The sequence below is a fragment of the Aethalodelphis obliquidens genome, unplaced genomic scaffold, assembly GCF_003676395.1.
Source record: "Aethalodelphis obliquidens isolate GAN/ISIS:26980383/991018 unplaced genomic scaffold, ASM367639v1 scaffold1, whole genome shotgun sequence".
Classification (NCBI taxonomy): domain Eukaryota; kingdom Metazoa; phylum Chordata; class Mammalia; order Artiodactyla; family Delphinidae; genus Aethalodelphis; species Aethalodelphis obliquidens.
In genome coordinates this window covers 98,182,982-98,210,725 of record NW_020837945.1, presented here as the reverse complement: position 1 = coordinate 98,210,725, position 27,744 = coordinate 98,182,982, and the positions used below count along the sequence as shown (strand labels likewise).

At 37.9% G+C, this 27,744-nt stretch overlaps 1 protein-coding gene across 1 annotated transcript in view; it reads right to left on the bottom strand.

Moving 5' to 3' along the window:
* Positions 1 to 27,744, bottom strand: part of WDR49 (WD repeat domain 49) — a 136,293-nt gene that overhangs the window by 94,893 nt on the left and 13,656 nt on the right. The window contains 4 exon segments of the mRNA XM_027123886.1: positions 10,719 to 10,893; positions 11,968 to 12,138; positions 15,441 to 15,782; positions 15,980 to 16,102. Coding sequence (XP_026979687.1) covers positions 10,719 to 10,893; positions 11,968 to 12,138; positions 15,441 to 15,782; positions 15,980 to 16,102 — 811 coding nt within the window.

Here is a 27,744-nt window from a genome sequence, read left to right as displayed (position 1 = left end):
GTCCCAAGCTTGGAAAACAAGATATGTAAATCAAACAATTACAGAAAACTTTAGTACACAATAAAGGGATAAATTGAGTAGTACAGAAATTATAATAGAAGTTCAAAGATGAAAGAAACCAGTGTGGGCTTCAGGGTTTGGAAGACATTTGGTGGGCCCTGACAAAAAGAGAGCATTTCAAGAGATAAGTGGTGACAAAACACATGTGTGGGAAACAAAAGGTAAATTCAGAGCTCAAAGAAGACGAATCTACTCCTTTATTTTACAGGCTAAGAAATAGAGACCCGTGCAGGTTCAGAGATTTGGCCAAAGTCAGCAACTGACTGCTGTCCAACTCAGAACTAGAGCCCAAGCATTCTGATTCTGAGTTTGGTAATTTAATGTCATATAATGTGCAAGATTAAAAATCCAGTCGGTATTGGACATTAGCGTTTGGCAGAGCCAGAGTACAAAGTCAAATCTGATCTCCTGACGCCTGCAACAGGGCTTCTCATATTTTAATATGCACAACTGTCACCTAGAGATCGGTGTTAAAACGCAGATACTCATTCAGAAAACCTAAGGTGCTGCATTGCTAACGATCCAGTTGTGGTTGTTGATGCTCTCTTAGGACCACACCTGGAGGAGCAAGACACTAGAACACATTCCTTAGAGCACTGCCATCCTTCTATAGTCTAGAGAATTAAACCATAGTTCTTAAAACTTGAGATATTAAATGCTCCTTTGGGAATCTGATGAAAGATATAGACCTTCTCCACCAGAAAGATGTGTATACACACAAAATTTTGTATAAAATATCAGGATCTGGGGAACCTCCCCCCTTCTACTCATGAAGCCCAACCATGATAGATCTGAAGAACTCAGGTTATTAATCTCCAGCTACCAAGTAATTTGGGATCGCAAAACACTTCACCTGCTTTTTCAAGGGATTCTTCAAGTTTCTGTTACTAAGGATGGGTATGCTTTGCTCTTTTCAGGGAAGAGCCCTTTGCAGGAAGCAGCTCTCTGCAGGAGGCCCCTTTTGTCTTGTCACTTTAGCAAAGCTATATTGTAACTAACCTTTAAACTAGGCACCCCCATGCTCTACTCACCTCCTGCCCAAGCACGATGCCTTGCCTAACCTGTTGATTCTTTCCTTAGATCAAAGAAATAGAAATGAAGACTAAGTAATTAACAGATGACTCGATCTTTCCCCCAGCTTCCCCTTCTGTAATCCCTCAAGCCAACTGTGTGAACAAGACAGCATTTAAAGAAAGATCACAAGGAGTCCATAAGTCTGCATGCAATGGGAGATGGTGATGAATCTGACCCCCTACCTCAGTGATTAAATGAGTTTACTCCCCCTTTTTCCCTTTAAAAACTTTCATGGCCGAGCAGAATCTTCTGAGTTGGTTCTAGAACACAAGTCCACCTTCTCCCCAGGTTGCAGGCCTCCTGAATAAAGCAAACTTTCCATTCCTACCAGCACTTGTTTCTCAAGTATTGACTTTCAAGTGGCGAGCAGTCCAACCTGAGTTCAGTAATGCCCACTTTGGCGCAGCTAAGGAGCCCGCGAGCTGCAACTAAGGAGCCCGCCTGCCACAACTAAGACCCCACACAACCAAATTAATTAATTAATTTTTTAAAAATACCCACTTTGGCTTTCTCTTTTTAGTTTCTACTTCTTTAAAATAAATGAGTTTAACTGATCTTTGATTCCGGGGTTCTACAAATCAATTCCAGAAAACAATTTCTAAGGAAAAAAGGAGGAGGTGCAATAATGCAAAGGAGACTTTCAGAAAGGAGAGCTCACAGAGCTCTAGGCAAACAGAATAATTCACTGAGCAGTGTATTGTGAAATGTGAAACACAAAAAGACTGCTAAGGGCCAAACTGGTCTATTTCTTCACTCTGCCCAGAATTCACCTGGATGGTACGTTCCTTGCTCATCCCCCATCATGTAATCTCCCTCAATCTATGGATTACTTATAATAATTATGCAGGTAATTTTTTTAATCCCTCCCATTCATTACCAGGTATCATCATGCCAGATGCCCTCACCCTGTAGTCATCTTTAGTGGGCAGATATCCCAAATTTACTGATGAGGAAATAGTCCAAAAGCCATATCACCCAAAGGCATGTGGCTAATTGGAGGTGGAGATGAGATTGAGCCCAGTCCTGTCTGGCTGTGAGCTTTCCATTTTGTACTACTGCATCCTTATTTTTCACTAAGCCACACTGCTGTATGTATGCCAGGTTCTTTCTATTACATGATCTGAAGTTCTTTCTATTACCAACTACATTTATGTTCCCCATACTCTCAATCCCAGACCAAACTCCCACTTCATCTTTAGTTTTTCCTGATCTCTTCACTTTTTTATTGCTACTTATCCCCCTAGGACATAGTATTCCTATGTCCTCTTGTTTTCCATCTTTTTCTCATCTACTCTTTCCTTCTTAAAAAAAAAAAGAAAGAAAGAGAGATAAATGAATGAATGAAGGAGTAATCAGTTCCCATAAAACTGAGTTCTTTGAGCCTCATTGGGGAGAAATTAATTTTAGGAGCATAAAGGTTGCTGATCACTTTTACACTAACACCGCTACTTTACTAGGCGGACCAACAGTATAAAATCTGAGGACAAGGGGCTTCCCTGGTGGCGCAGTGGTTGAGAGTCCGCCTGCCGATGCAGGGGATACGGGTTCGTGCCCCGGTCCGGGAAGATCCCACATGCCGCGGAGCAGCTGGGCCTGTGAGCCATGGCCGCTGGGCCTGCGCGTCCGGAGCCTGTGCTCCGCAGCGGGAGAGGCCACAACAGTGAGAGGCCCGCATAGTGCAAAAAAAAAAAAAAAAAAAAAAATCTGAGGACAAGTATCCTCAACAGGAGCAACCTCAATGAAAATATTCCCTTTGTTTACAGAAAATGCTAAGAGTTATTATAACTTGACTTAATGAAGCAATATTATAATGCATAAAGTATACAACACAGCACTATAATTATATCTTCAAATCCATGGAAATTCCATAATATCATTACACTACAATCAAAATAAAGTATTTCTACCCAGAAAATTGCTTTGTCATGTGTTTCCACATTATATCCAAGTATCTTCTTTAGTTTTGAGGCTATAAAGAAAGACATATAAAGAAGTACATTCTGCCCTGGTATTTAAAGTATTGCTGTAAGATTTGAACCTGGAGGTTAGCAAGTGACATTCATGGGCCTGTAGTACATATTAGAGGCTCAACAATTCACACTTTATTTCTAAACCAAGATATAACCCGTTTCTGATTAAATTGTAAAACGCCAGAGCTCCTGAAAATGCCTGAGTAAAAGGTGAAAGTAAAGCCATTTCCTTAAAATCAGATTACCTGATATATAAAAATGTGTCAATGTGTTCCTCCCTTCTTGAAGAGAGGAAAGGAAATAATGGGTTATGATGAAAACGTTTTTAAAATATCAAGCTAGGGAATGGGATGAACTGATAAAGTATATGAGTTGTTTTTAACATTCTCACTGAGTTTGGGGATTGGTAAAGAAACATTTAAAAATTATTTTTCAATAATATTTGAGAGGATAAAAGACAATTTGATCATGTCTGTCCATTACGATGCTAACTTTCAGCTCTTCCACTGTCTTGCCCCTTAGTCATTAAAAGGCATTAAGGGAAGCTGTCATGGATTTTTGTCCTCATGTTGCTGTCAAAATAACCCTGTGTAATAACAATTCGTTAACGTGAAAAAAAGTGATTTGAAAATGAAAAGTGATGCCTAAAAACTAAGTAAGTAATTCTATTAAGTACCCTTAGAATAAGCTAGAATGAGGCCACTCTTTTATCATTTGCCAACAGATGAAAGCTATAGCAGGGTAGAAAATCGGGCCATTTCTAACTAGGAATTCTTATTATCATTTTTCAGGCTTTTACTTTATGAGTCACGTGACTTAGGAAAACTCCCTACCTTGAACTTTCTTTGATGCCCTCTTGTGTGAGGGAGTTTATTTTCAGTTGCATTTCTTATTTTGAAGTTGGAGTCCCATTCTCTGAGACCACCACAGGGCTCTCTACATTCTGAGCAGCTGCCATTTCAAAGAGGAAAGATAAGAAAGAATAATTCTATCTATTCCATTTTTAAAAATCAAAATACATCTAACTCAGCACTGGTAGGTACATTAAAAATAATAATGCAATTCATTTAATGAATTTTCAGAATACTGATTAGACCTAGGTTCACAATACAATGGATCTTACCCTTCCACCACACTGTGGAACGAGCTGCAGGAAAAGATCTTTTACTTCAAACTGAGGCCAGTGGCTCACAGCTGATTTCAACTGCTTTAAACCCAGTGAGGGCGCTGGCAGGAAGGGCAGCGTGTTCCAGCTGACTCAGTGGTGCACCATTTTTGTCTGGAGGACTGATTTAGATGCAGGGAAGTGGAAAAACACACCAGCAAGACACTAAATCTGGCTTCTCTTCCAAACTTAGTCCCATCAATTATGAAGGCTCCCGAAGGAAACGACCTGCTGCCTGGATTCTAAATTCCCTGGCACAGTTCCATTAATTAGCTCAGCAATTAGTGATTTTATCAGTTCAAACTCGCAGCCGTGGTCAAACAAAGGGGGCGAAACACCTTTCAACAAAGTCAATCATTTTCATTATTGACAATTTAGTATTCACTCTTTCCGGAGCTGTACTTCAGTCTCTGGTTTCCAAGGTTTCCAATGATATTGTCTATATGAAAAGGCAATTCTTTGGGACCAAAAAAAAGAGAAACTTCTTTGAGGTTGAAGACATTTATGTCTTGCCGCTACTGCCCAAAATCACTGTACTTACTTTTCAAGCATTTCAGAAGGTAATTATTTTTCCATTAACATACACCACAGAACCACTCAGACACAATGAAAACATTTTCTCCTTCAAAGTTTTAAATAAGTATGAACCTTACCTTAAAGCAGTAAGCTAATATTCACATGTCTGAAACTGAGTTTTTCTTTTGACATTTCAGTTTTACAGATATTTTGTCATTAGCTTCAGTGAAACATTATCACCAAACTTGCCATGTATTAGTTTCTTCCTCAATTGTACATTCCCTCCTCACACTAAGAAGGAAATCAGTACAAATATTTCTTTTTTTTTTTTTTTTTTTTTGCGGTACGCGGGCCTCTCACTGTTGTGGCCTCTCCCATTGTGGAGCACAGGCTCCAGACGCGCAGGTTCAGCGGCCATGGCTCACGGGCCCAGCCTCTCCGCGGCATGTGGGATCCTCCCGGACTGGGGCACGAACCTGTGTCCCCTGCATCGGCAGGCGGACTCTCAACCACTGCGCCACCAGGGAAGCCCAGTACAAATATTTCTTGAGGAGGTCTAAGAATATCAATTCATGTTGCTGGGGTAAAAAGAGTATCACATGGATGCAGCCATTGTTGGCTTGCTCCCGACACAGTAAGTCTTGCAGACCAAGGAGCACAATCACTACTAAGCCCACTGTCCTCTACTTGACTCCAGCCTGCCTTCTTCCTTTTCCTGGCTCCTCATTTCAGCCTTCTTGCATTCTCCTCATAGGGAAATAACTGACCTGCAAGCAAACCCAAAACGAAAAAGTTGTATTTAAGCTTCGAGTCCCAGTGACTAAATCTGGGAAAAGGCAGTCATCCACTGCTTAGGACGGAAGCCAGTCCCCTTTCAGAGGTACCTGAGTTTTAAATCTAAAACTTGAAATAAGACAAAGTCTTATATAGATACTTCACCTTTCCATATTCTCTACTTTCTCCTTTTTGAGTTATCTTCTCTTCTACTGCATTTCTTCAACAGCCATTCATAGAGTATTACACTATACATTATCAGTAAATATATTTTTCTCACCCTGACCATTTTCTTTTTACCATAAATAACCCCCCTTAAAAAAAAAAGTCTACCAATATTTGCAAGATTTCTTTTGGTTTCTCTTTTCTTCTGAAATATTTTTAATAACATTTATTCAATGTCTTAGTCCAGGCTGCTGTAACAAAATATGGAGACCTAGTGATTTAAACAACAAACATTTATCTCCCACAGTTCTGGAGACTGGGAAGTCCAAGACCAAGGTGCTGACAGATTTGGTGTCTGGTCAGGGTCTACTTCCTAGTTCACAGATGCCCTACTTCTCACTGTGCCCTCATGTGGGGAAGAAGTGAGAGAGCTCTCTGGGGGTCTCTTTCTGTTCACAAGAGCTATACCTTCATGACTTAATCACCTCCCAAAGGCACCATTATAAGGGAGTAGGCGGTGGGCTTAGGACTTCAACATATGAATTTGGGGAGGAGAAGGACACAAAAATCCAGTCCGTACACTCTGCCCCTGCCCCTCTCCCCAAATTCATGTCCTTCTCACATGTAAAATACATCTCAACAGTCCTAGAAGTCTTAACTCATTCCAACAACAACTCTAAAGTCTAAGTTCAAATCTCATCCAGATAGCTAAATCAGACATGGGTAAAACTCAGGATACAATCCATCCTGAGGTAAATTGCTCTCCAAGCTGTGAACTTGTGAAATCAAACAAGTTACACGTTTCCAAAATAAAATGGTAGAACAGGCATGTGACAGGCATTCCCATTCCAAAAAGAAGAAAGAACAAAGAGGTGATAGGTCTCAAGTAAATATAAAACCTAACAGGGGGAAACTCCATTAAACTTTACGGCCCAAAAATAGCCCATTGGTCTGATAATCTGCCTTCCAAATGTACTGGGATAGGAACATCACCCCCAAAGGTACTGCCCACGCTGTGGCAACGGCCCCACCTATGCCGCAGCTCTCTGAAGTAGCCCCACTCTTGTCAGGGCTCCACTGGCTGCAGCCCACACCACAGGTCTCTGCAGGGATGCCCCCAAGTGAGGCACTAGACTGGGGCATGCTAGCCCACCTGAACCACAGAGGCAGCCTCACTCACCCTTTGAAACCACTCTGCAATATCTCAGAAGAAAAGATCCAGGAACTTGAAGACATAGAAATAGAATCCAACTCAACTAAAGCATAGTGATTTAAAAAAAGAACCAGCTGAATAAAAATGAAAAAGTCTCCATAACTAGTAGGGCAATATCAAGCATCTTACAGAAAAGAAAAAAAAAAAAGAGGGGGAGACAAAAAACTTCAGAAAAAATAGCAATAGAAAAATTTTCAAATTTAATGAAAATCCAAGAATCACAATGAATTCCAGTCAGCATAAACACACACACACACACACACACACACACACACACACACACACACACACCAAGAAAACTGAGGCACATCACAATCAGATTGCTTAAAATCAGTGAGAAAGGGAAAGTTGTATGAAACATTATACTACGTGTTATAAAGGACACTAAGAGAATAAAGGACATATTTCCTGCCCTAAGAATATTGTTTTAATTTTCAATTTATGTATAAATGTGATTTGTATGTGAGACATCCAAATTTGGGACATCTGGGATTGGGAGGGTTATGACAGGCAGAACCAAAATTCTGATGTGGGTACAGAAATTTGTAGGAACCCAGGAGCAAAGCCAAAATTGAGAAGTTTGCAAATTACACAAGGAAGAGTCCATCTGAATTAGATGGTTGAAGAGACAAACATGAAGCTTGGCAAAGGGAAGGGAAGTATCAGAACAATACTGGTAAGAAAGATTCTTCTTTTGTGGCAGATCAGGAGTATCTCAGAATAAAGAATCCTAGAAGTAGTCAACATTGAGAAAGTGAGCTGGGGAGAGCATTGGGCCCATGAGGGCATCTGTCAACTGCAAGTAGAACATTCCCAACCTGGGAACAGAAGTCTTTGTGAGATATTCTAAAACGGCTCATCATTCCACATTTCAGACCTCAAGTCCTGAAGATTCCTGTTTCAAAAGGTTGCTTGTTTGTCTCCTTGCTTTATCATTTCCATTTTCTCATGATCCCAACTAGCCAATCTGATTGCAGTTTCTTTCTTTGTCCTCCAATCTACGCCGGACAGAACTACTAAATAAAATTTTCCTAAATGCTGTCTACATCAGGTCTGCCCAAATTTCCTCAGAAACCTTCAATGCTTCACTGTTTCATTTTTTCTGTTAAATGTGAACTTGGCCTGGTTGCCAAGATCTTCCAACAGACATCCTTATTAGACCTAGGCACTGTTATGTCCTTAATACTCCATCTCTGATCTAGTCATGTCCATCTCGCCCTCCATTATTGTGCCTACTTGCCTACCTTTATTTATGTTCGCCATGCTCTCTTTTTTTCCCTCTACCCATCCATCCTTCGAATACCACCACTCACCCCTGAAGTTCTTCCTCATGTCTTTTCCTGCTTAAGAATTACAATAGGGGCTTCCCTGGTGGCACAGTGGTTGAGAGTCCACCTGCCAGTGCAGGCGACATGGGTTCAAGCCCTGCTCTGGGAGGATCCCACATGCCGCGGAGCAACTGGGCCCATGAGCCACAACTACTGAGCCTGCGCGTCTGGAGCCTGTGCTCCGCAACAAGAGAGGCTGCGATAGTGAGAGGCCCGCGCACCGTGATGAAGAGTGGCCCCCACATGCCACAACTAGAGAAAGCCCACGCACAGAAACGAAGACCCAACACAGCAAAAATAAATATATAAATTAATAAACTCCTAAATAAAAAAAAAAAAAAGAATTACAATAGGAGTCAAAATCTTGTTTATATGATTTAGCAGTTAATTTTCAGTACCATTGTACAATGTTCAAATACATGCTTTTATATGTCTTTAATTCTTACTTACCTATTAAGTTTTTTGAGTTAAGCCTATAATTTATCTTTCTTCCACTGCCTCCAATGCCTAAGACAGTTTTAAAGCACATAAAATATAAATAATTGTCGACTGATTTAAATAAGTGGACTAAAGTAAATATATTCTTTCAGCTATACTTCCAAGGACTATTCGCTTGATTATGAGTTTTAATTCAAAAAGCTAAGACATATATAATCCAAATTAGGTAACAAAGATTCCTAATTTTTTAATATATATAAAACTTTTCTGTAGCCAATTCCTAATTGCCGTGGTTTAGTGGCTAAACTCCAAAGGTGGATTCCTTAGGTCATAAACATGAATATCTACTGCTGATACTAAACTAAGTTCGCATATTCTTTTGTCAGTAGGTAAAAGAACTACAAATCAGAATGATATGTTGGAAATATGATGAGCAATGAATTCACATTGGCCTAGAGAAAAATTCTTGTCCTGCAACTTAACAGACGAGAGCTCATCAGCAGATTACTTCACCAGTAGCGTTGGTTTTTGAGAGGTTTAAATGAAATTGTGACAGAGTCTAGAGTGAGAGCTTTTCATTCTCTCCCTGAGTGTGAAGAGAGTATTTAGACACTATTCATATTCAGACAAATGATCTCAATTTTAAAACCTTGTTACATTCCCAACCTTTTCAAAAACAGAATTCTATTAGCTTTTTCTCTGTATTTATTCATATTAAAGGTCATGGAACTCAAACTAAACTTCAGGGAACTTACTACAAGCAGATTTCAAGAACTATAACTTTACTACTGTGGTCTTTTTAGTCTTTAGTTTATGTATTAAAATATCATGCTTGTTTGGAAGCAGCTGTAATACCTCCCTCACTTTCAAGGACTCTCTTCACTTTCTAGTACTTTCTTGTTTCCAAGTATGAAAACATAACACGTAATTTTGTGCCTGTCACACATAGTGGATGACCAAAAAATTTTATCTTTTGGTTTTCCCACAATTTATATGATGCCAGAATTACAGGATAGGTAGAAAGTACCAAAGACATGGTATGATTTATATTGAAGAAAAAAGTGCAAAACCTATAGCTTATCATGTGGGAAATTATTATTGTAGGTCATGCATTAAGGAATTAGTTCCAAACTCCTAAAACTCAAAGAGGGGAAAACTACCATAAAAGCCAACAGTTGGGTCCATTTTGACTACCTCTTCTTCAAAGAATATTAGGAATATACCTACAATACAACAATGAGATTGACAGTTTCCATTCCAATCATTATTGGAATGTAGCATTATTTAATGTAGCAGTTTAGAAGTGAGAAAAATAACATAGTCCTTAGTGTCTGGACCAAAGGAGGTATCAGAGCAGAAACTGCACATCTGGATCTTGAACCATCAGATGCAAATTCTGTAAAAAATTAGGCATATTGTGAAACTAACAAACTCATTGTTGACTAGGTTTTAAGAAAGTCCTGGCCTTCCATAGATGCTGTTTTATAACATAATCCTATCACACAGAAAACTGCCACTCAAGTACTCTAGATCAGAGCAACTCAGTCATTATACCAAAGAAGAGAAAAAAGAAAAGAAAACTGAGAAGAGTCCATTCTGAAGGCAGTCAAACTAATATACTTGCCATGAGAATATAAAGAAAGCAAGGGAGTGTTTTGAGGGTACCTGTTAAATTCTTTTATTAAGTAGGCCCAAATGTGACTAAACAAAATTAGTTCGGATCAGAGTTGGGGTAAAGTTAAACAGATTCTGTGACAATTTTCTCTCCTGTCTTGAGATTTCCTGACTGCACAGCTCGCCTGAATTAATTGTATGAGGCATAAATTTTAGAAGGAAAAAAAAGAAAGAAGTAATTCCTGCTAGTGTGCAGGGGATAGCAGAGTCCAGGTCAAAACCTCCAGGGAATCAATTATTAGTTTCTAGACTTGAACACTGTGTGTGAAACATTTTCATTAAGAATGTAAATGTAGAAGTCTAAGGTGACTGTTTCTTTCATTGTTGTTTAAATTCAGTACCTTGTCTGACGCAGTCTCCACAATGAAGTTTGTGCCCTAACGTATAGCAACATTTGTGACGTCCAGAGCACGGCTCTGCCCAGTTAATGGTCACAGTTGCTTCTTCATCTTCACCTGCACCAGCAGGATGCTCAAAAAGGGAAATCAAGGCCGTTGTGAAAGCAATTACTTGAACCTTGAGAGAGACATTACAAGAAAAACAAACATGGGTAGGGTAACTGTTGCAAGAAGATTCTATGCTCTTTATTATTAATAAGGAATAGGTATTGAATTAACAGGCATTTCTTTAATATTATTTAAAGGTTGCAGGCAGTTATAGTGAAAGACATGACACTACAAGGTTGCTAATGCAATTACCAAGGGCATTTTATTTGTTTGCTTTTATGATCTATTTGTCATTAAAAACAGTAAAGATGAGGGCTTCCCTGGTGGCACAGTGGTTGAGAGTCCGCCTGCCGATGCAGGGGACACGGGTTCGTGCCCTGGTCCGGGAAGATCCCACATGCCGTGGAGCGGCTGGGCCCGTGAGCCGTGGCCGCTGAGCCTGCGCGTCCGGAGCCTGTGCTCCACAACGGGAGAGGCCACAACAGTGAGGGGCCCGCGCACCAGAAAAAAAAAAAAAAAACAGTAAAGAGGAAAGGCTTACATAATTATGAGTGGAAATTGTTCAAATTAGACTATTTCAGCATTCACAGGCATATTCTACTGTCGTTCAGTAAGAAGTCATTTTTCAGAGGTCGGGTGGAATTTGATGGGAAGACAGAAATCATTGTATGCAGTGTCTGGGGCTCAGTGCTGCTCTCTCTCATGCACCTATTCCTTTGTCACATGGGACAGGAAATAAGCATTTCCCAGGAGCTTGCTACTGAGAAGCCTGAAATCTTATAAATGAAAATGTGAACAATTTGAAAGAATTATTAGAGATAACTTCAGACACAATATTAAATGTTTATTAATATTGGGGTCTAATAGATTAAGCATCTTATGGTGAAAAAGTTAGCAAATACTTTTTTCCTAAATAAGGAAGATGAGACTATACACAGGCAAGAAAACCATAGGGCAGATTGGTTTTCATATGCAAGGAGGGGAATTATGACCTAATCCATCTTTTTCATGTCCAAGGTGTGTGGCCTTGTAATCTATAAAGTAGTTCAATTAGGGGGTCACATTCATTGTACTCTATTTCTATTTTGAGCTAAGCGTTGATGATTAAATCCATAGTGTTCAACCTTATCCTTCCCTCACTTACCTTTCCAGTTATGTCCCCAAGAGAAAGAATTGACTCTTTGGCGTCAAAAGGGTCGTACCAATAATCCATGCAAATTGGTGTTCCTTTCAGGCCATGGAGATTATATTGACAAGGAAATTCTTCTTTGGACAGCAGATCATAGAAACAAATCTCTTTTCTTGTAAAAGCCACCTGCTATCTAAAGTAGCAAAGTAGAAAATCAGAAAATATTTCTGATGAATTTAGTGAAAACAATATGAAAAGCAGACATGCAAATCTTAGCACGAAATCAGACATTTTCACCTGAGGGTCCTTAATGTATTACAGAAGTATAGCATGGCGGCACAAATGTGCTTTATTCTAACCAAGTATTCTAGGCAAGATAAAACTTTCCCATTTGAACACACTTTCTTCCCTATCGCTACTTCACAGACCCCCAACTTCTTCCACCCATGGGAGACTAGGCAACTAATCACAGGAAAGACAAAGATATAGAGGTCTACGGTATCACACAACCATACAGAAACTTTACAAACCATGTTTTATGAGGCAAGCAGAGGCTTTCACAGAAATAAATTGATAAAAATTCTGTAAGTAGCCTTCCTAAGTCAAATAAAATCCTAAAAACTATTTAAGAAAGGGTAAATACATTTGTAAATAAAATTGACAAAACTTTAGCTAGACTAACCCCCCCAAAAAAGAGAGAAGATACACATTACTAAATCCAGAAATAAAAGAGTAGATATTACCATCAACCTTACAGAAATTGAGAAAAGGATTATAAGAGAATACCATGACCAACTGTAAGCCAACAAATTAGATAACTGAAATGAAAGGTACAAATGCCTAGAAACACAAAATGACCTAAACTAACTGAAGAAGAAATAGAAAATCTCAGCAGACATATAATAAATAGAAAGACTGGATTTGTAATCAAAAAAATTTCCCACAAAGAAAATCCCAGGCCTGGATGGCTTTTCATTAATAAGTTCTATCAAACATTTAAAGAATTAACCCCAATCTTTCTCAGACTCTTCCAAAAACTAGAAATGGAGGAAACACTTTCCAAATCATTTTATGAGGCCAGTATTTCCTAATACCAAAACCACACGAAGACATCACAAGAAAAGAAAACTGCAGACCAATATTCCTAATGAATAGAGATGTAAAAATCTTCAGCTAAATACCATCAAAGAGAATCTAGCAACATATGAAAAAGGTTACACACCGTGACCGAGTAATATTTATACCAGTGTAGGGAAACAAAATTTGCCACCTCAAAATGTGTCTATTTGGCATGAGGATTAATTTAGGTTGATTATTTTTAAGAAACAGAAGACTCAAGAATTTTTTCTTTTTACCTCCCCCCTAGCTGCCTGAAGAATTTGGATAAAGGGCCTGTTCCTGGAATAGAGCTATCACCAGAGATATCTGCAAAGACCATGGGCTAGATGCAATGGCAGAAACTCAGGGTCTAGAGTCCACTCTGAGTCCCAGCATCTCTGTATGGCCCAGCAAATATTTGTATACCAAATATTTGCTTTTCCATCCTCATGTAAATTGCCTTCATCCCCTTTGAGATCCCAAACCACCATCCCAACACTCTCTTTTGTCTTTGTTAAAGATGATATTTAAGGTGAAGACTTTGGACACTTTGGTGAGTTACTCAGTTTTCCTGGGTCCCTTGCATATATACATGTTATTAGACTTTTGTTTGATTTCCCTTGTTAATCTGTCTCATTTCAGTTTAATTATTGGACCAACCTAGAAGGGTAGAGGAAAATTTCTTCCTCCCAACACCAGGAATACCAGGTTAGTTTAACACATACAAATATCAACTAATGTAATACACCATATTAATGGAATAAAGGAAAAAGGTGGTATGATCATCTTAATAAATACAAAAAAGCATTTAACAAAACCCAATGCATTTTCATGTTAAGAATATTCAACAAATTAGGAATAGAAAGAAACTTGATAAAGAGCATGTACAAAACAAAACAAAACAAAAACACAACCTACAGCTGATATCATACTTAACGATGAAAAATTGATTGTATTCTCCCTAAGATCAGAAATAAGACGAGGCTGTTCACTCTCACCACTTCTATTCAACACTGTGCTGGAGTTTCTAGCCAGGGAAATTAGGCAAGAAAAGTAAATAAAAGGCATCCAGATTGGAAAGGAAGAAGTTAAACTAACTCTATTCGTAGATGACACGATCTTATATACAGAAAATCTTAGGGAATCAACAACAACAACAAAACCAATTAGAACCAATAAGTGAGTTCAGCAAAGTTGTAGAATATAAGATTACTTTTTAAAAACTATTTATATTCACTAGCAATGAACAATCTTGAAAATGAAATATCAAAGGCAGTGTAAGAGAAAGAAAAGACAAAGCACAAACTGGGATACAATATTTGTAAATTATCCATCATATAATTGCATATAACCAGAATATATAAAGAACTCTCAAAACTCAATAATAACAAAATAAACTCAATAAAAAATGGGCAAAGGATTTGGACAGACACTTCACCGAAGAGGATAAATAGCAAATCAGCACATGGAAATATACTCAACATTATTAGTCATTAGGTGATTCAAACTATCAAACAAACAATTAACAAACTATTAAAAAAATCATAAGACACAGAAATATGTACATGAGTGGATATTTGATGATATTAAGGAATTATTGCTATTGATATTAAATGTGATATGGTATTATGGTTATGCTAAAAAGACTTTTTTCAAAATACTGAAATATTTACAGATTAGATGATTGGATGTTTTGGATTTCGATAGAGGGGAGATGTCGATGAAACAAGATTGGCTATGAATTGTAAATGGCTACGGGTGGATATTGGTTCTTAATGGGATTATCTCTGCTTGTGTGTAAGCTTAAATTTTTTCATAGTAAAATTTACCATCTGCTTAATGTAAAATACTAAGAATATGGATTTTTTAAGCTGCATTCTTCCCTCACAAATTGATTTTCCTTTCAGTATGTTATCTTTCTCATAGGTCTAGTTATATGAGGGTATTTGGGCTGAACGGGCCCTACCCAACAAAATTAAGAAACTGACTAGTACAGTGGTCAACATCAGATAAGCAATTGCCTGAAATTGCACTGAGCTGTGCTATGCACTGATATAGCCTCTCAGCTCTGCGTACAGATCCAAGACTCTGCTAAAAACTACAGTCATAAAGGTCTTATCAGCTAGTAATGCAGCATGGCCTCACTGGGGACAGAGCCAAGAATCTGAGTCACTACCGACCTTGCTATTTAAAGGCACAAAACAGAACAGTCTGTGAATTGGAGTAACTCACTTGGCTTTACTTGCGTTCCCTCCAGGTGAGATGAGAGGTACAAAAGAGTGATGCAGCTCTCTGTCACTGCTCGTGTTATACTTGCTATTGATCAGGAGCCCTGTCCTATCATTTCCCCCCTTTTACAAGCAACACATTTATTTCTAAAGACTCTGTACCTTGTTTACATTTTCCAGAGAAGCCATACTTGTCAGCCACAGGTGTTTAAGCTTGTTGGCATCTGAAGTGATGGGAAGCATTTCTTGCAGCTTTAAATTCTCTCCCCAGATTCCAACTACACCTTCCTTCCTGATGATCAGATAACGACTTGAACTTTTTAAGAAAATTACTTTTTGAATGGTGTCCTTGCGTTTCACTGGGAGGCATTCAAGGTCTTTCCACTGGGGAACCACCATTGCCTTTGCTTGTTCATCTTTCTCATAAAGTGTTAACAGCACAAATGAAGTCAGCTTGTCCCAATTAATACAGCCATCTTGGGCCACATCCACTTTATCAAACAGCTCTCCATGGGCTTCCCTGGTGGCGCAGTGGTTGAGAGTCTGCCTGCCGATGCAGGGGACGCGGGTTCATGCCCCGGTCCGGGAGGATCCCACATGCCGCGGAGCGGCTGGGCCCGTGAGCCATGGCCGCTGAGCCTGCGCGTCTGGAGCCTGTGCTCCGCAATGGGAGAGGCCGCAACAGTGAGAGGCCCGCGTACCGCAAAAAAAAAAAAAAAAAAGAGCTCTCCATATTCTTCCTTTGTGCCCCAACCAACAATCTCTGTCATCGTCTGCACAAACTCTTCTCTGGACATACAAATGGTTTGACTTGGCTCTGAGGACTAGAAACGGGAAAAAAAACAAGACATCAGTGAAAACGTCCTAAATACCAGAGCACTGTGCTACCCCCAAAGGTGGATCTAATCAGCGATTCTTCCAAGATGCAAACAAAAACATCTACTTTATAATGGTGCTATACTTAAATGAATTGGGGCTGCAGAGCAAATAACTGACAGACCTACAAGCTGACATCCTCAATCACAGATGTCCTTATAACTGGCAGAGGGAGATAGGAGAGTCAGAGGTTTGATATGATGATGGATGCAGAGGTCAGAGTGATGCAGGGCTATGAACCAAGGACTGCAGATGACCTCCAGAAGCTGGACAAGGTAAGGAAAGAGATTATCCCCTAGAGGCTCCAGAAGGAAGACAATCTTGACAACACATTGATTTTAGCCCTGTAAAACCCATTTTGGAATTCTGAGCTGTAGAACTGTAAAATGATACATTTGTGAGGTTTGTGCTACTAAGTTTGTGGTAATTTGTCAGAGCATCAATAGGAAACAAATACAGTGGTTTAGAGAAAATGGGTGAATCCCTGAAGAGAGCTTAGCATAGCCAGTAAAATGATATCCCAGTGACACTTTAATCCAAGGGCAAGAAGTCACCTCTATGAACACACCATTACAAAGACAGTGAAACCTTATAAGCTGATTTTCTTTATTCGTGGTAGTTATGTTCTATAAAGCCTTTGCAAACACTAAATTAGCAGATACTGAACCATGGCTTTTATGAGAAATACAACATTAGGTTTCTGTGAGCCTCTGGTCACAATATTTTCATCGTCAATTCATAATTTGTTTTATGTCTGTTTCCACTGAAAGACATTTTAATATATATTGTTAATTCATTAACAGTGAATTCATGGCCAACATTACTATAAGTCAAGACAGAGTGAAGCTTATCTAACACACGTATTTTCTCCATAAGGCACAGCACAACCTTCTTGCACTTAGACAGAACTTTACACTACACTTGGGGAGCCATTTTAAACAGTGAAATCACCGAAAAAAGCACAAAATGCAAAAGCTTGGCACCAAGTGGAGCACAAATAGGACACTTGTTTACAGTACGAGAGCTGGAATAAGAAGGTAGGGTGTCACTGAGTTTGACCTCAGCACTGAACCGGCACACTGGAAGACTGCAACTTTTTGCCACTCTGTACATGTGTGTGAATGACCATGAAGGTGCCTTGAGTATTGACTTGGGGGTTACAAATAAATTTTAGCAAGTAGGCAAATTCACAAATACAGAATCCATGAATAATGAGAAGCATCTGTATTTCAAATAAGTATATAGCTTAATATTGATAGGCTGTTTAGTTCGGTGAGCTTCATGATGAGAGAATCTATTTTTCTACTACCTCAGAGCCAAAGAGTCAGAATTGACAGTAAGCACAGGGAGGCAGCATATTGTAGAGCAGGTCAAACAATTGTAGGTTTAATCCTGGTTCCACCAGAGACTGTGGGAACTACTGGCAAATTACTTCACTGTTGAGGCTTAATTCTCCCATCTGTGAAGTGGATATAGCAAAATATCAGTCTCAAGAAAATGATTATGAAGGTTAAATGACATATCAGTAAATGCAGAAAAAGCATTTGACAAAATTCAACACCCATTCATGATGAAAACTCTCAGTAAACTAAGAATAGAAGGAAACTTCCTCAACTTGGTAAAGAATATCTGCCAGAAACATACAGCTAACGTCATACTTAATGGTGAAACTTGTAGCACTCCTACTAAGGCTCAGGTACAAGGCAAGCAAGTCTTCCTCTCACCATTGCTTTTCAACATCATATTGGAAGCTCTACTTAATGCAATAAGACAAGAAAAGGAAGTAAAATTACAATGATTGGGAAGAAAAATAAAACTGTCTTTGTTCACAGATGACATGATCATCTATGTAGAAAATCTGAAAGAATCAACAAAAACCTCCTGGAACTAAGAAGCGATGATAACAAGATTGCAGGATACAAGATTAATACACAAAAGTCAGTAGATTTCCTATACACCAGCAATGAATGAGAAGAATTTGATATTAAAACCACAGTATCATTTTACATTAGCACCCTCAAAAATGAAATAAATATAAATCTAACAAAGTGTGTATGAGATCTATATGAGGAAAACTACAAAATTCCTATCAGCAAAGTCAAGAACTAAATTATTGGAGAGATATTCCATGTTCATAGAGAGGAAGATTCAGTATTGTCAAGATCTCAGTTCTTCCCAAGATAATCTATAGAGTCCATGCAATTCCAATAAAACTCTCAGCAAGTTATTTTGTGGATATTGAAAAACTGACTCCAAATTTATACGGTGAGGCCAAAGACTGAGATGAGCTAACACGATGTGAAGGACAAGAACCAAGTTGGAAGCCTGACTCTACCCAACTTCAAGATTTATTATAAAACTGCAGTAACCCAGACAGTGTGGCTGGCATAAGAATTGGCATAAGAATATAGAACCAGATCAATGAAACAGAATAAAGAGCCCAGAAACAGACCCATACAAACACAGTCAACTGATCTTTGACAAAGGACCAAAAGCAATACAATGGAGAAAAGATAAAATCTTCAACAAATGGTGCTGGAATAACTGGACATCCACATAGCAAAAAAATGAATCTAGACACAGACCTTATACCATTCACAAAAATTAACTCAAAATGGATCACAGACCTAAATGTAAAACACAAAACTATAAAACTCTTAGAAGATAACATAGAAACAAACCTAAATGACCTTGAGTTTGGTCATTTAGGTTTGTTTTTAGATGCAACACCAAAGGCACAATCCATGAAAGAAAGAATTCATAATCTGGATTTCATTAAAATTTAAAACCTTCTCATGAAAAACAATTTCAAGAGAATTAGTAGACAAGCCATAGACAGGGAAGTATTTTCAAAAGATACATCTGATAAATAATTCATCCAACATATACAAAGAATTCTTAAAGTTCAACTATAAGAAAACAAATAATCCAATTAAAAATGGGCCAAGGACCTTAATAGATACCTCACCAAAGAACATATACAGATGGCAAATAAGCATATGAAAGGATGTTCCGTATCATATGTCATCAGGGAAATGCAAATTAAAACAACAGTGATATATTACTACATACCTGTTAGAATGGCCAAACTCTGGAACACTAACAACAGTAAATGCTGACACAGATGTAAAGTAACAGGAATTCTCATACGTTGCTGGTGGCAACGTAAAATCATAGAGCCACTTTGGAAGAGAGGCTAGCAGTTTCTTACAAAATTAAACATACTCTTACCATATGTAGATCCAGCAATCACACTCCTTAGGATTTACTCAAAGGATTTGAAAACTAATATCCACATGAAAGCCTGCACACTGATCTTTATAGCAGCTTTATTCATAATTAGCAATACTTGGAAGCAACCAAGATGTACTTCATAGGTGAATGGATAAATAAACTATAGTACATCCACAGAATAGAATAGTATTCAGTGCTAAAAAGAAATGAGCTCTCAAGCCATGAAAAGACATGGAGTAAACTTAAATGCATGTTACTAACTGAAAGAAGCCAATCTGAAAAGGTTACACGCTGTATGATTCCAACAACATGACATTCTGGAAAAGGCAAAATTATGGAGACAGTAAAAAGATCAGTGGTTGCCAGGGATTAGAGAAGCGGAGGACGATGAATAGGCAGAGCACAGAGAATTTTCAGGGCAGTGAAGCTACTCTGTATGGAACCACATTAACGCATACATGTCGTGATACATTCATCCAGACCCATAGAACGTACAACACCAAGAGTGAACCTTAATGCAAACTGTGGACTTTGGGTGAGTATGATGTGTCAAAGTAGATTTATGAGTTGTAACAAGTGTACTACTCTGGTGGGGATGCGGATAATGGGGGAGGGTATGCATGTTTCAGGGTAAGGGGTATATGAGTAACCTCTGTACATTCCCCTTAATTTTGTTGTGAACCTAAAACTGCTCTAAAAATATAAAGTCTTAATAAGAACGGTTAACTGAGATACCACGTGTGTGAGAACTAAGTAATCAAGTGTTTAACAGAAGTTAGTCTAAGCTTTTAATTAATTAAATTAACTTTCTGAGAAATAATTGGTATTTAGCCGTTTGAACTACTCAGAAGTCCATCATTCTTAACTTTGTTAAATTATTTTTAGACTAAAAAGTTTAGATGATGGAAATTTTTCAGTGACCCAGATTTTGAGTACGGAAAGAAACCTGATCTTAACAACACTCCATTTGAGCCCAAACTGCAAACTGTTCCTGAAAGCTAAGTCAAGTTGATCTTGTATTTTAAACTAGTATGTAATGACATCAATCAGCCTCTCAAATCTATATCATTATCCCTTTAACAAAAAGCATTTTAAAGCCAAACCTTATTTTCTTCCTATAAGTTTGTAATTTATTTTTATTTCTACGAACAAGAAACTGTTCTGACAAATACCAAGACAACTTCTTTTTTTACATTCTAGAATATGGAATGGCAAATAGACCATAAACAAAGAAGAAAATAAATTTTCTTCCCCAAAGTAACATATACAATCAACTTTATAATTTTCTGCACATGAATAATGCCAATATGCACCGGGGGAAAATTTGAGAAATACTTCCAATTTATGAAATGTGACAGAGAAGCACAATTGTATGACATACTTGGCAATTCTATTACTAATTGTTCACTCAGTAGCTTTTTTTGCTTTTAGTTTTAAAATAAAACCATGGTTTTACCATGAAAATCCTTCATTCTAAATAAATATGCACCAGGGAAGTCCCACATTAAACAATTTTATTCAAACAATATTTATTATTGTTGAAGACACATCCACGTCAAGTTAAATTCACAAGCATATATTTAGTCTAGCTAGGGAAATATTAAGAATTTATGAAATTGGATTTCATTGTAAAACATAGAGCATAAAATAATTCTCAGTCCCTTCAACTGAAAATTTAATTAGTATAGCTTTAACAAAACCTTCTTCCCATAGACAATTTGTTCTAATTTGAATGTAGGCCTTCCAAATAAAAACTACCTCATAATGTTTTAAAGTATATACCCTTTCACTCCTATTAGTCATGATTCTCTGTCTGGTCTTTTTGAGCAATAATTAGTACCCCTGCATCTATTAGAACTCCTATTCTAATAAAATTGAAGAGTGAATGATCCATTAGAAAACATATTCTCATTCAGCTCTTCCTAAGATGATGTTAACAAATTTATTTTGCTATGTCTAGGTAACTATGAGTAAGAAAATAACCCGCTATGGCCTCTCATTGTTCTTGCAAGGAAGCTAATATACTCAGAATGTCTGGCTGATTATCTCAGCAAGCACGACTTTAGACCTTTAGAAAATCTTCCTGTCTTCCTGAATCCCTTTCAAAGAGTATTCTAAACATCATCTCCTTTTGCCTATAAAGCATTTTCTGCAGCTACAGTCAGTTCTTGTGAGCTGTCTTTAAGAAAAAAAAAAAAAGCATGAACTCTGTTACATACTCTTCAGTTTTTGAGCTTTGTTAAGATTTGGATTTCACTGTAACTTATATAAAAACTGAGCACTAAGGCTAAGCGCAAAATTCTGAAAATATACCCTTTCTAAGAAACTTGACAGCCCTTTTTTTCACCAAGAAGAGATCACGTACTTTCAATTAGCAATATATGAGTGTGTCAACACATTTAAAAATTATTTATTTTTGCATAAAATAATCCTTGTTTACTATAGAAAAGGCAAAATATAGATAAGCCAAAAATTAAAATCCTCCGTAACGCCAAAAGCCTACCAGACTTGTTCCTAGGCAGAAACAGAAATACCTGTGCATTACTTACCAAATGGTGTCATGATTTACATACCTTTGTGCGCTGCTTTTTCCATCATACCATGAAGCTATGCCTTGTATAATATATATTGGTCTTTAACATCATTTTAATGGCCACGGAATATTCTATGGAAAGGCATAAAATTTATAACCCCTGTTAATAAAAACTTCAATAGTTCCCAATGCGTTCCCGTTTCATATAAACCACCCTGCAACATACATCTTTGCTTGTTTGTCCAATTATTTCCTGAGGGAAATTCCCTAGAAGCAGAATTGCTGAGTCAAAGAATTTGCACAAGTTTTTGATATATTTTGCGAAATCTTCCTCCAGAAGACTCAACAAATTTACATTTCCATTAACAAAGTATGAGACTGCCTATACCTCACCAAGCTGGGGTATTCTCATTCTTCTTAAGAGTCACCAACTGGTTTCTAAAAAATAGTTCCAGTACGGCTGAACACCGACATACTTGCTGGCAAAACAGATCAAACATTCCCAAAGCAGACACAAATCTTTCCAAATCTGCCGACTCTTAGAAATGTTGTTTATCTTTGTTTTTCCCTTGACTTTTTCCTATAGCAATATTTTATAATGAAATGAGGGGAAAAAATTTTTCTTTTTTTTCCTTCTCTGTAAACATGGACGTTCCCAAGACAAGAATACAAGTCCTACTTTAAAACTACAGAGAGATCACAATCCAATTTAGTCAGAAATCTGGGTATTTTCTCCTTTGTCAAAGCTGATAGCGGGTTAACATGTCACTGACCCAAGTTGCACTGCCTTTATCCATTGCTTTATCCAATACTTTCAGATTCTGAAAATTAATGTCAAATGGCAAGTTGTAAACCACTTAGAGAAGTACTTCCATCCATTGATCTATTTATTAATAAAAATATATATTGAACATGTACATCATACAAGGTATCATGAGGTAGATTTATTCATTCATTCAACAAACACTTATGAAGTGACTTCTCCATGCCAAACACTATTCTAAGCCCTCAGCACCAGCTCTGAACAAGGTAGTTGAAGTCTACGCTCTTCGAGTACTTACGTTAGAGTGGGGAGCCCAGGGATGCTGATCCCATTGAATGACACATGGCTCTAGGTTACCAAAAGTAAAAAACTCACAAGAATCACACTAATTATTGCTTTTCCTAATTTCAAACTGAATTTAGGACTTAAACATGGCAAAAACATTCCATGAACTGAAATCTTGTGTGGACCAGAAATCTTTCTTAAGTCTGAAAAAAAAAATTTTTTTTTAGATGATTAAAACTCTGCAGTGCTTCTTTTTCTCTACATAAAAAAATAGTTTCTAATAGGATCTCAGAATCTTGTTTTCCCCAGAATTTGCTGGTTTTATCAAGTACTTAACCAAAAATAATATTTCTTCTGTCAAATATGTAGCATGATTTTTTGGTAATGCTCCATGACAGCTGGATGAAGATATACTATCTCAGTGCATCCTTCCCCCCATCTCTATAATTAAATTTAAAATTGGCATGCTGCTTCCTCACACTTCATTCCGTTGCACTTGCCTCAATTTCCCTTGGTCACAAAGTGTATTGGTTATGAATATGTATTAGAGTTTGCTGTCAAACCCTGTGAACATCTTCTGGAGCAGAAGATTAGATATGTTATTTCAAACAGATGCATCAGTTTATATCATCCCTTGCAATTTTCATTTACCAATGAACATTCATGAGAGATTGAACAACAGAAGAGACTAGTCTGCCAGCCAAGGTTCATACTGCTATCTTTTCTTGCTTCAATGGATTTTAGTTGGTTTTAATTTTCATTTACATTATGATGTCAATGATTCAAGAGCTCACCAATCTAAATGGAGTTAAAGTTTTGTGACTAACAAAGACACAGGCCTTGAAACCCCCATACTGAATTTAAGGTTTAGAACTAAACTCTCGCAAACCAAAAATTCAACAGTTAGATTTCCTATCCAACTGGTAAATTAGAATTGAATGGCAGCTGCAGGATAAAAAGTCAATAAATCTTTCTCTTTTAAATAAAGATCATATTCCTTGAGAAGCATAAGTGTCATAATATTTTTCTCTAAGTCTATGGAAGTCTTTAATTTTCTGCTATGGACCTAAACCATGTTTATCACTATCATCTGTTTTGCCTAAGCTTAAAAACTTGGAGGGATGAGCCTGACCAGTGGAATGGTATAGCCAAGAGACATTTGAGCTTCATTGATCTTCATTTGAAAATATCCTTATAGTAGGATAAACATATACTGTTTTTTTTTGTTTGTTTGTTTGTTTTTAACATATACTGTTTTTAAAAACAATTGCTCTCTCTTCACTGGAAACCACAGACGGAGTCAAAGAATTGCACACATCCATGAACTTCAGGCATGTTAGAGCTGGAAGAAAGTTTAGAGAGTCTACACCAAACCCTTCATTTAAAAGGAAGAAACTGAGGCCCAGAGAATTAAAAAGACTTCTCTGAGGTCACATAGCTCACTGTTGGCAGAAATAGGCTTAAAACCTAGGATTTCCAATTCCTAACCACTTTCATCATGTCACAAATATGTTGACTTCAACAAAATCTGATTCTCTCTAGGACAGCACATTCATCAAAAAAACAGAAAAGTATGAGGTTGGAATGTGTATACCCAAATGGTCTCATGCAATTTTGCTAAAATCTATTTACTTAGAACCCTAAAGCTTTCTGTTGGTCTACTTAAAATTTACATATGAACTCTGAATCAATAGAGTAAGCAGGAAGTGACTAAACAGTCAGAAAGATTCCAACCCAGGTTCCAGAGGAAAATTTTTTAAACCAAATTATCAGCTCCTTCCTGCTCTTTGTATCCTCCTCAAACCAGAAATCCAACACTTCAAGCAATCTCTGGCCATTATACTCATTCCTTTTCTCTGTCACACTTGCATCCCAGGTGTCTAGTGAAACACTAGCCCTGGAAAAGCATCTTCTCCATGCCTACATCCAGGCTGCTGAACAAATATCACAGAAATGGGCAGAATGGTGTCACAGTAATAAAATGCATGATCTCCAACATCAAAAGGTCCCTCCTATGCTACTAGGAACGCTTCCATGTTTCCTGGCTGAACTCTTACCCGTATTTTCACTTTCTTCAAACACCTACTTGATCATTTCCCTGTCCATTCCTAACAGAGAAGTCTGACTACTAATTCACAGCAATGAAGAAGGAAAATAGAGAGGAAGAGGAAGAGGGGTAGGGGACATCAAGCAGATGGGAACTTCCTCAGTTTTCTGCACGCACATAGAGACTGACCTGCATCGGTAGCCATTTCCTTCCTTCCTTCCCGTGGTAACAGAAATCCTCCTGTTTCCTTCCCCCACCACCTCAGTGAACTCTCTTCTCTTGCTCTCTATTGACTCCTTTTCATAAGCATTTCAACATAATCAAATTACTTGAACTGTTAAAAATCTTCCTTGACATTCCCATCTGCTTTCAGCTACTGGCCCACCTTCTCCTTTCAAACAACCATCTCAAAGGAATCACGTTCACACACTGTCTCAATTTCCTCTCCTCCAATTTACTCAACCTTTGCAATCCAGCTTCTTTCCCTTTACCTCCACTGAAATGGTTCTTACCAAGAAGATTAAAAACCATTAACTAAATCTTTTAGTGGACTCTTTCCAGTTCTTATAAAGTGAAAAATGTACCAAGTTAATATTTGATGCCAAAATTGTTTGAGAAAATTTCTTGAGACTTCTATTTAGTTAGAAAGTGAAACCTGAGGCCCATGAAAGACATCCATCAAGAAAGCAAAAGGTTCAAGCTGCTCTAAAGGAGAGAAGAAGAATTTGGTATTTGTTTTTGTTGTTTGTTTAAGCAGACGGGAAGAGAATAGTGTCAGAAAGGGAAGGTGGACAGGATGGGAGACAACAAGAGAGCAGATGGTGACGTGGCAATAAAGGGCCATTGAGAAAATCCCGTAGGCAACACAGCCATTGATAAAATATAGATATGAATACTTGTTAGTTTTTCACGAACTCCCTCCATGTGGCTTCAAGCCACTAAGATATAGCCCCCCACACACACACACATATACACACCCTTAATCTCCTCCTCAGCTCTTCTGCTGAAGAATTTGGCCTCCCATGCACCTACGGTCACCTAATCTACAACATAGGAGGCAAGAATATACAATGGAGAAAAGACAGTCTCTTCAATAAATGGTGCTGGGAAAACTGGACAGCTACTTGTAAAAGAATGAAATTAGAACACTCCCTAACACCATACACAAAAATAAACTCAAAATGGATTTGAGACCTAAATGTAAGGCCAGACACTATAAAACTCTTAGAGGAAAACATAGGCAGAACACTCTTTGACATAAATCACAGCAAGACCTTTGTTGACCCACCTCCTAGAATAATGAAAACAAAAACAAAAATAAACAAATGGGACCTAATGAAACTTCAAAGCTTTTGCACTGCAAAGGAACCCATAAATAAGATGAAAAGACAGCCCTCAGAATGGGAGAAAATATTTGCAAATGAAGCAACTGACAAGGGACTAATCTCCAAAATATACAAACAGCTCATGCAGCTCAACATCAAAAAAAACAAACAACCCCATCAAAAAATGGGCAGAAGACCTAAATAGACATTTCTCCAAATAAGACAATACAGATGGCCAAGAGGCACATGAAAAGATACTCAACATCACTAATTATTAGAGAAATGCAAATCAAAACTACAATGAGGTATCACCTCACACCAGTCAGAATGGCCATCATCAAAAAATCTACAAACAATAAATGCTGGAAAGGGTGTGGAGAAAAGGGAACCCTCCTACACTGTTGGTGGGAATGTAAATTGATACAGTCACTATGGATAACAGTATGGAAGTTCCTTAACAAACTAAAAATAGAACTACCATACGACCCAGCAATCCCACTACTGGGCATATACCCGGAGAAAACCATAATTCAAAAAGATACATGCACCCCAATGTTCAGCGCAGCACTATTTACAATAGCCAGGACGTGCAAGCAACCTAAATGTCCATCAACAGAGGAATGGATAAAGAAGATGTGGCACATATATACAACGGAATATTACTCAGCCATAAGAAGGAATGAAATAGTGCCATTTGTAGAGACGTGGATAGAACTAGAGACTGTCATACAGAGTGAAGTAAGTCAGAAAGAGAAAAACAAGTATTGTATAATATCACTTATACGTGGAGTCTAGAAAAATGGTGCAGATGACTTATTGGCAGCAAAGCAGAAATAGATACATAGATGTAGAGAACAAACATATGGATACCAAGGGGGGGAAGGTGGGGGTGGGATGAACTGGGAGATTGGGATTGACATATATACACTATTGATACTGTGTATAAAATAGATAACTAATGAGAACCTATTGTATAGCACAGGGAACTCTATTCAGTGCTCTGTGGTGACCTAAATGGGAAGGAAATCCAAAAAGGAGGGGATATACGTTTACGTATAGCTGATTCACTTTGCTGTACAGAAGAAACTAACACAACATTGTAAAGCAACTTACTCCAATAAAAAAAATTTTTTTTTAACTCATCAAACTGAAAAAAAAAAGAATTTGGCCTTTATGACAGGCTGCTTTGGGGGTTCTTCCTTCCCCAGAACTTTATAGTAGTCTAATCATACCACATCAATGGTGGGAGAAGCTCCAGTATTTTTTCTGGCAGCATTTACCAGTGTCTGTTCACTGACCAAAGTCCATAGTTGTTTAAGGTTGACTGTTAATGCAGAAGCTCTGCCAGAAAGCAAGGAAGTGATAAAAGATTGATGGAAACATGTAAAAAGGATGCAGGAGCT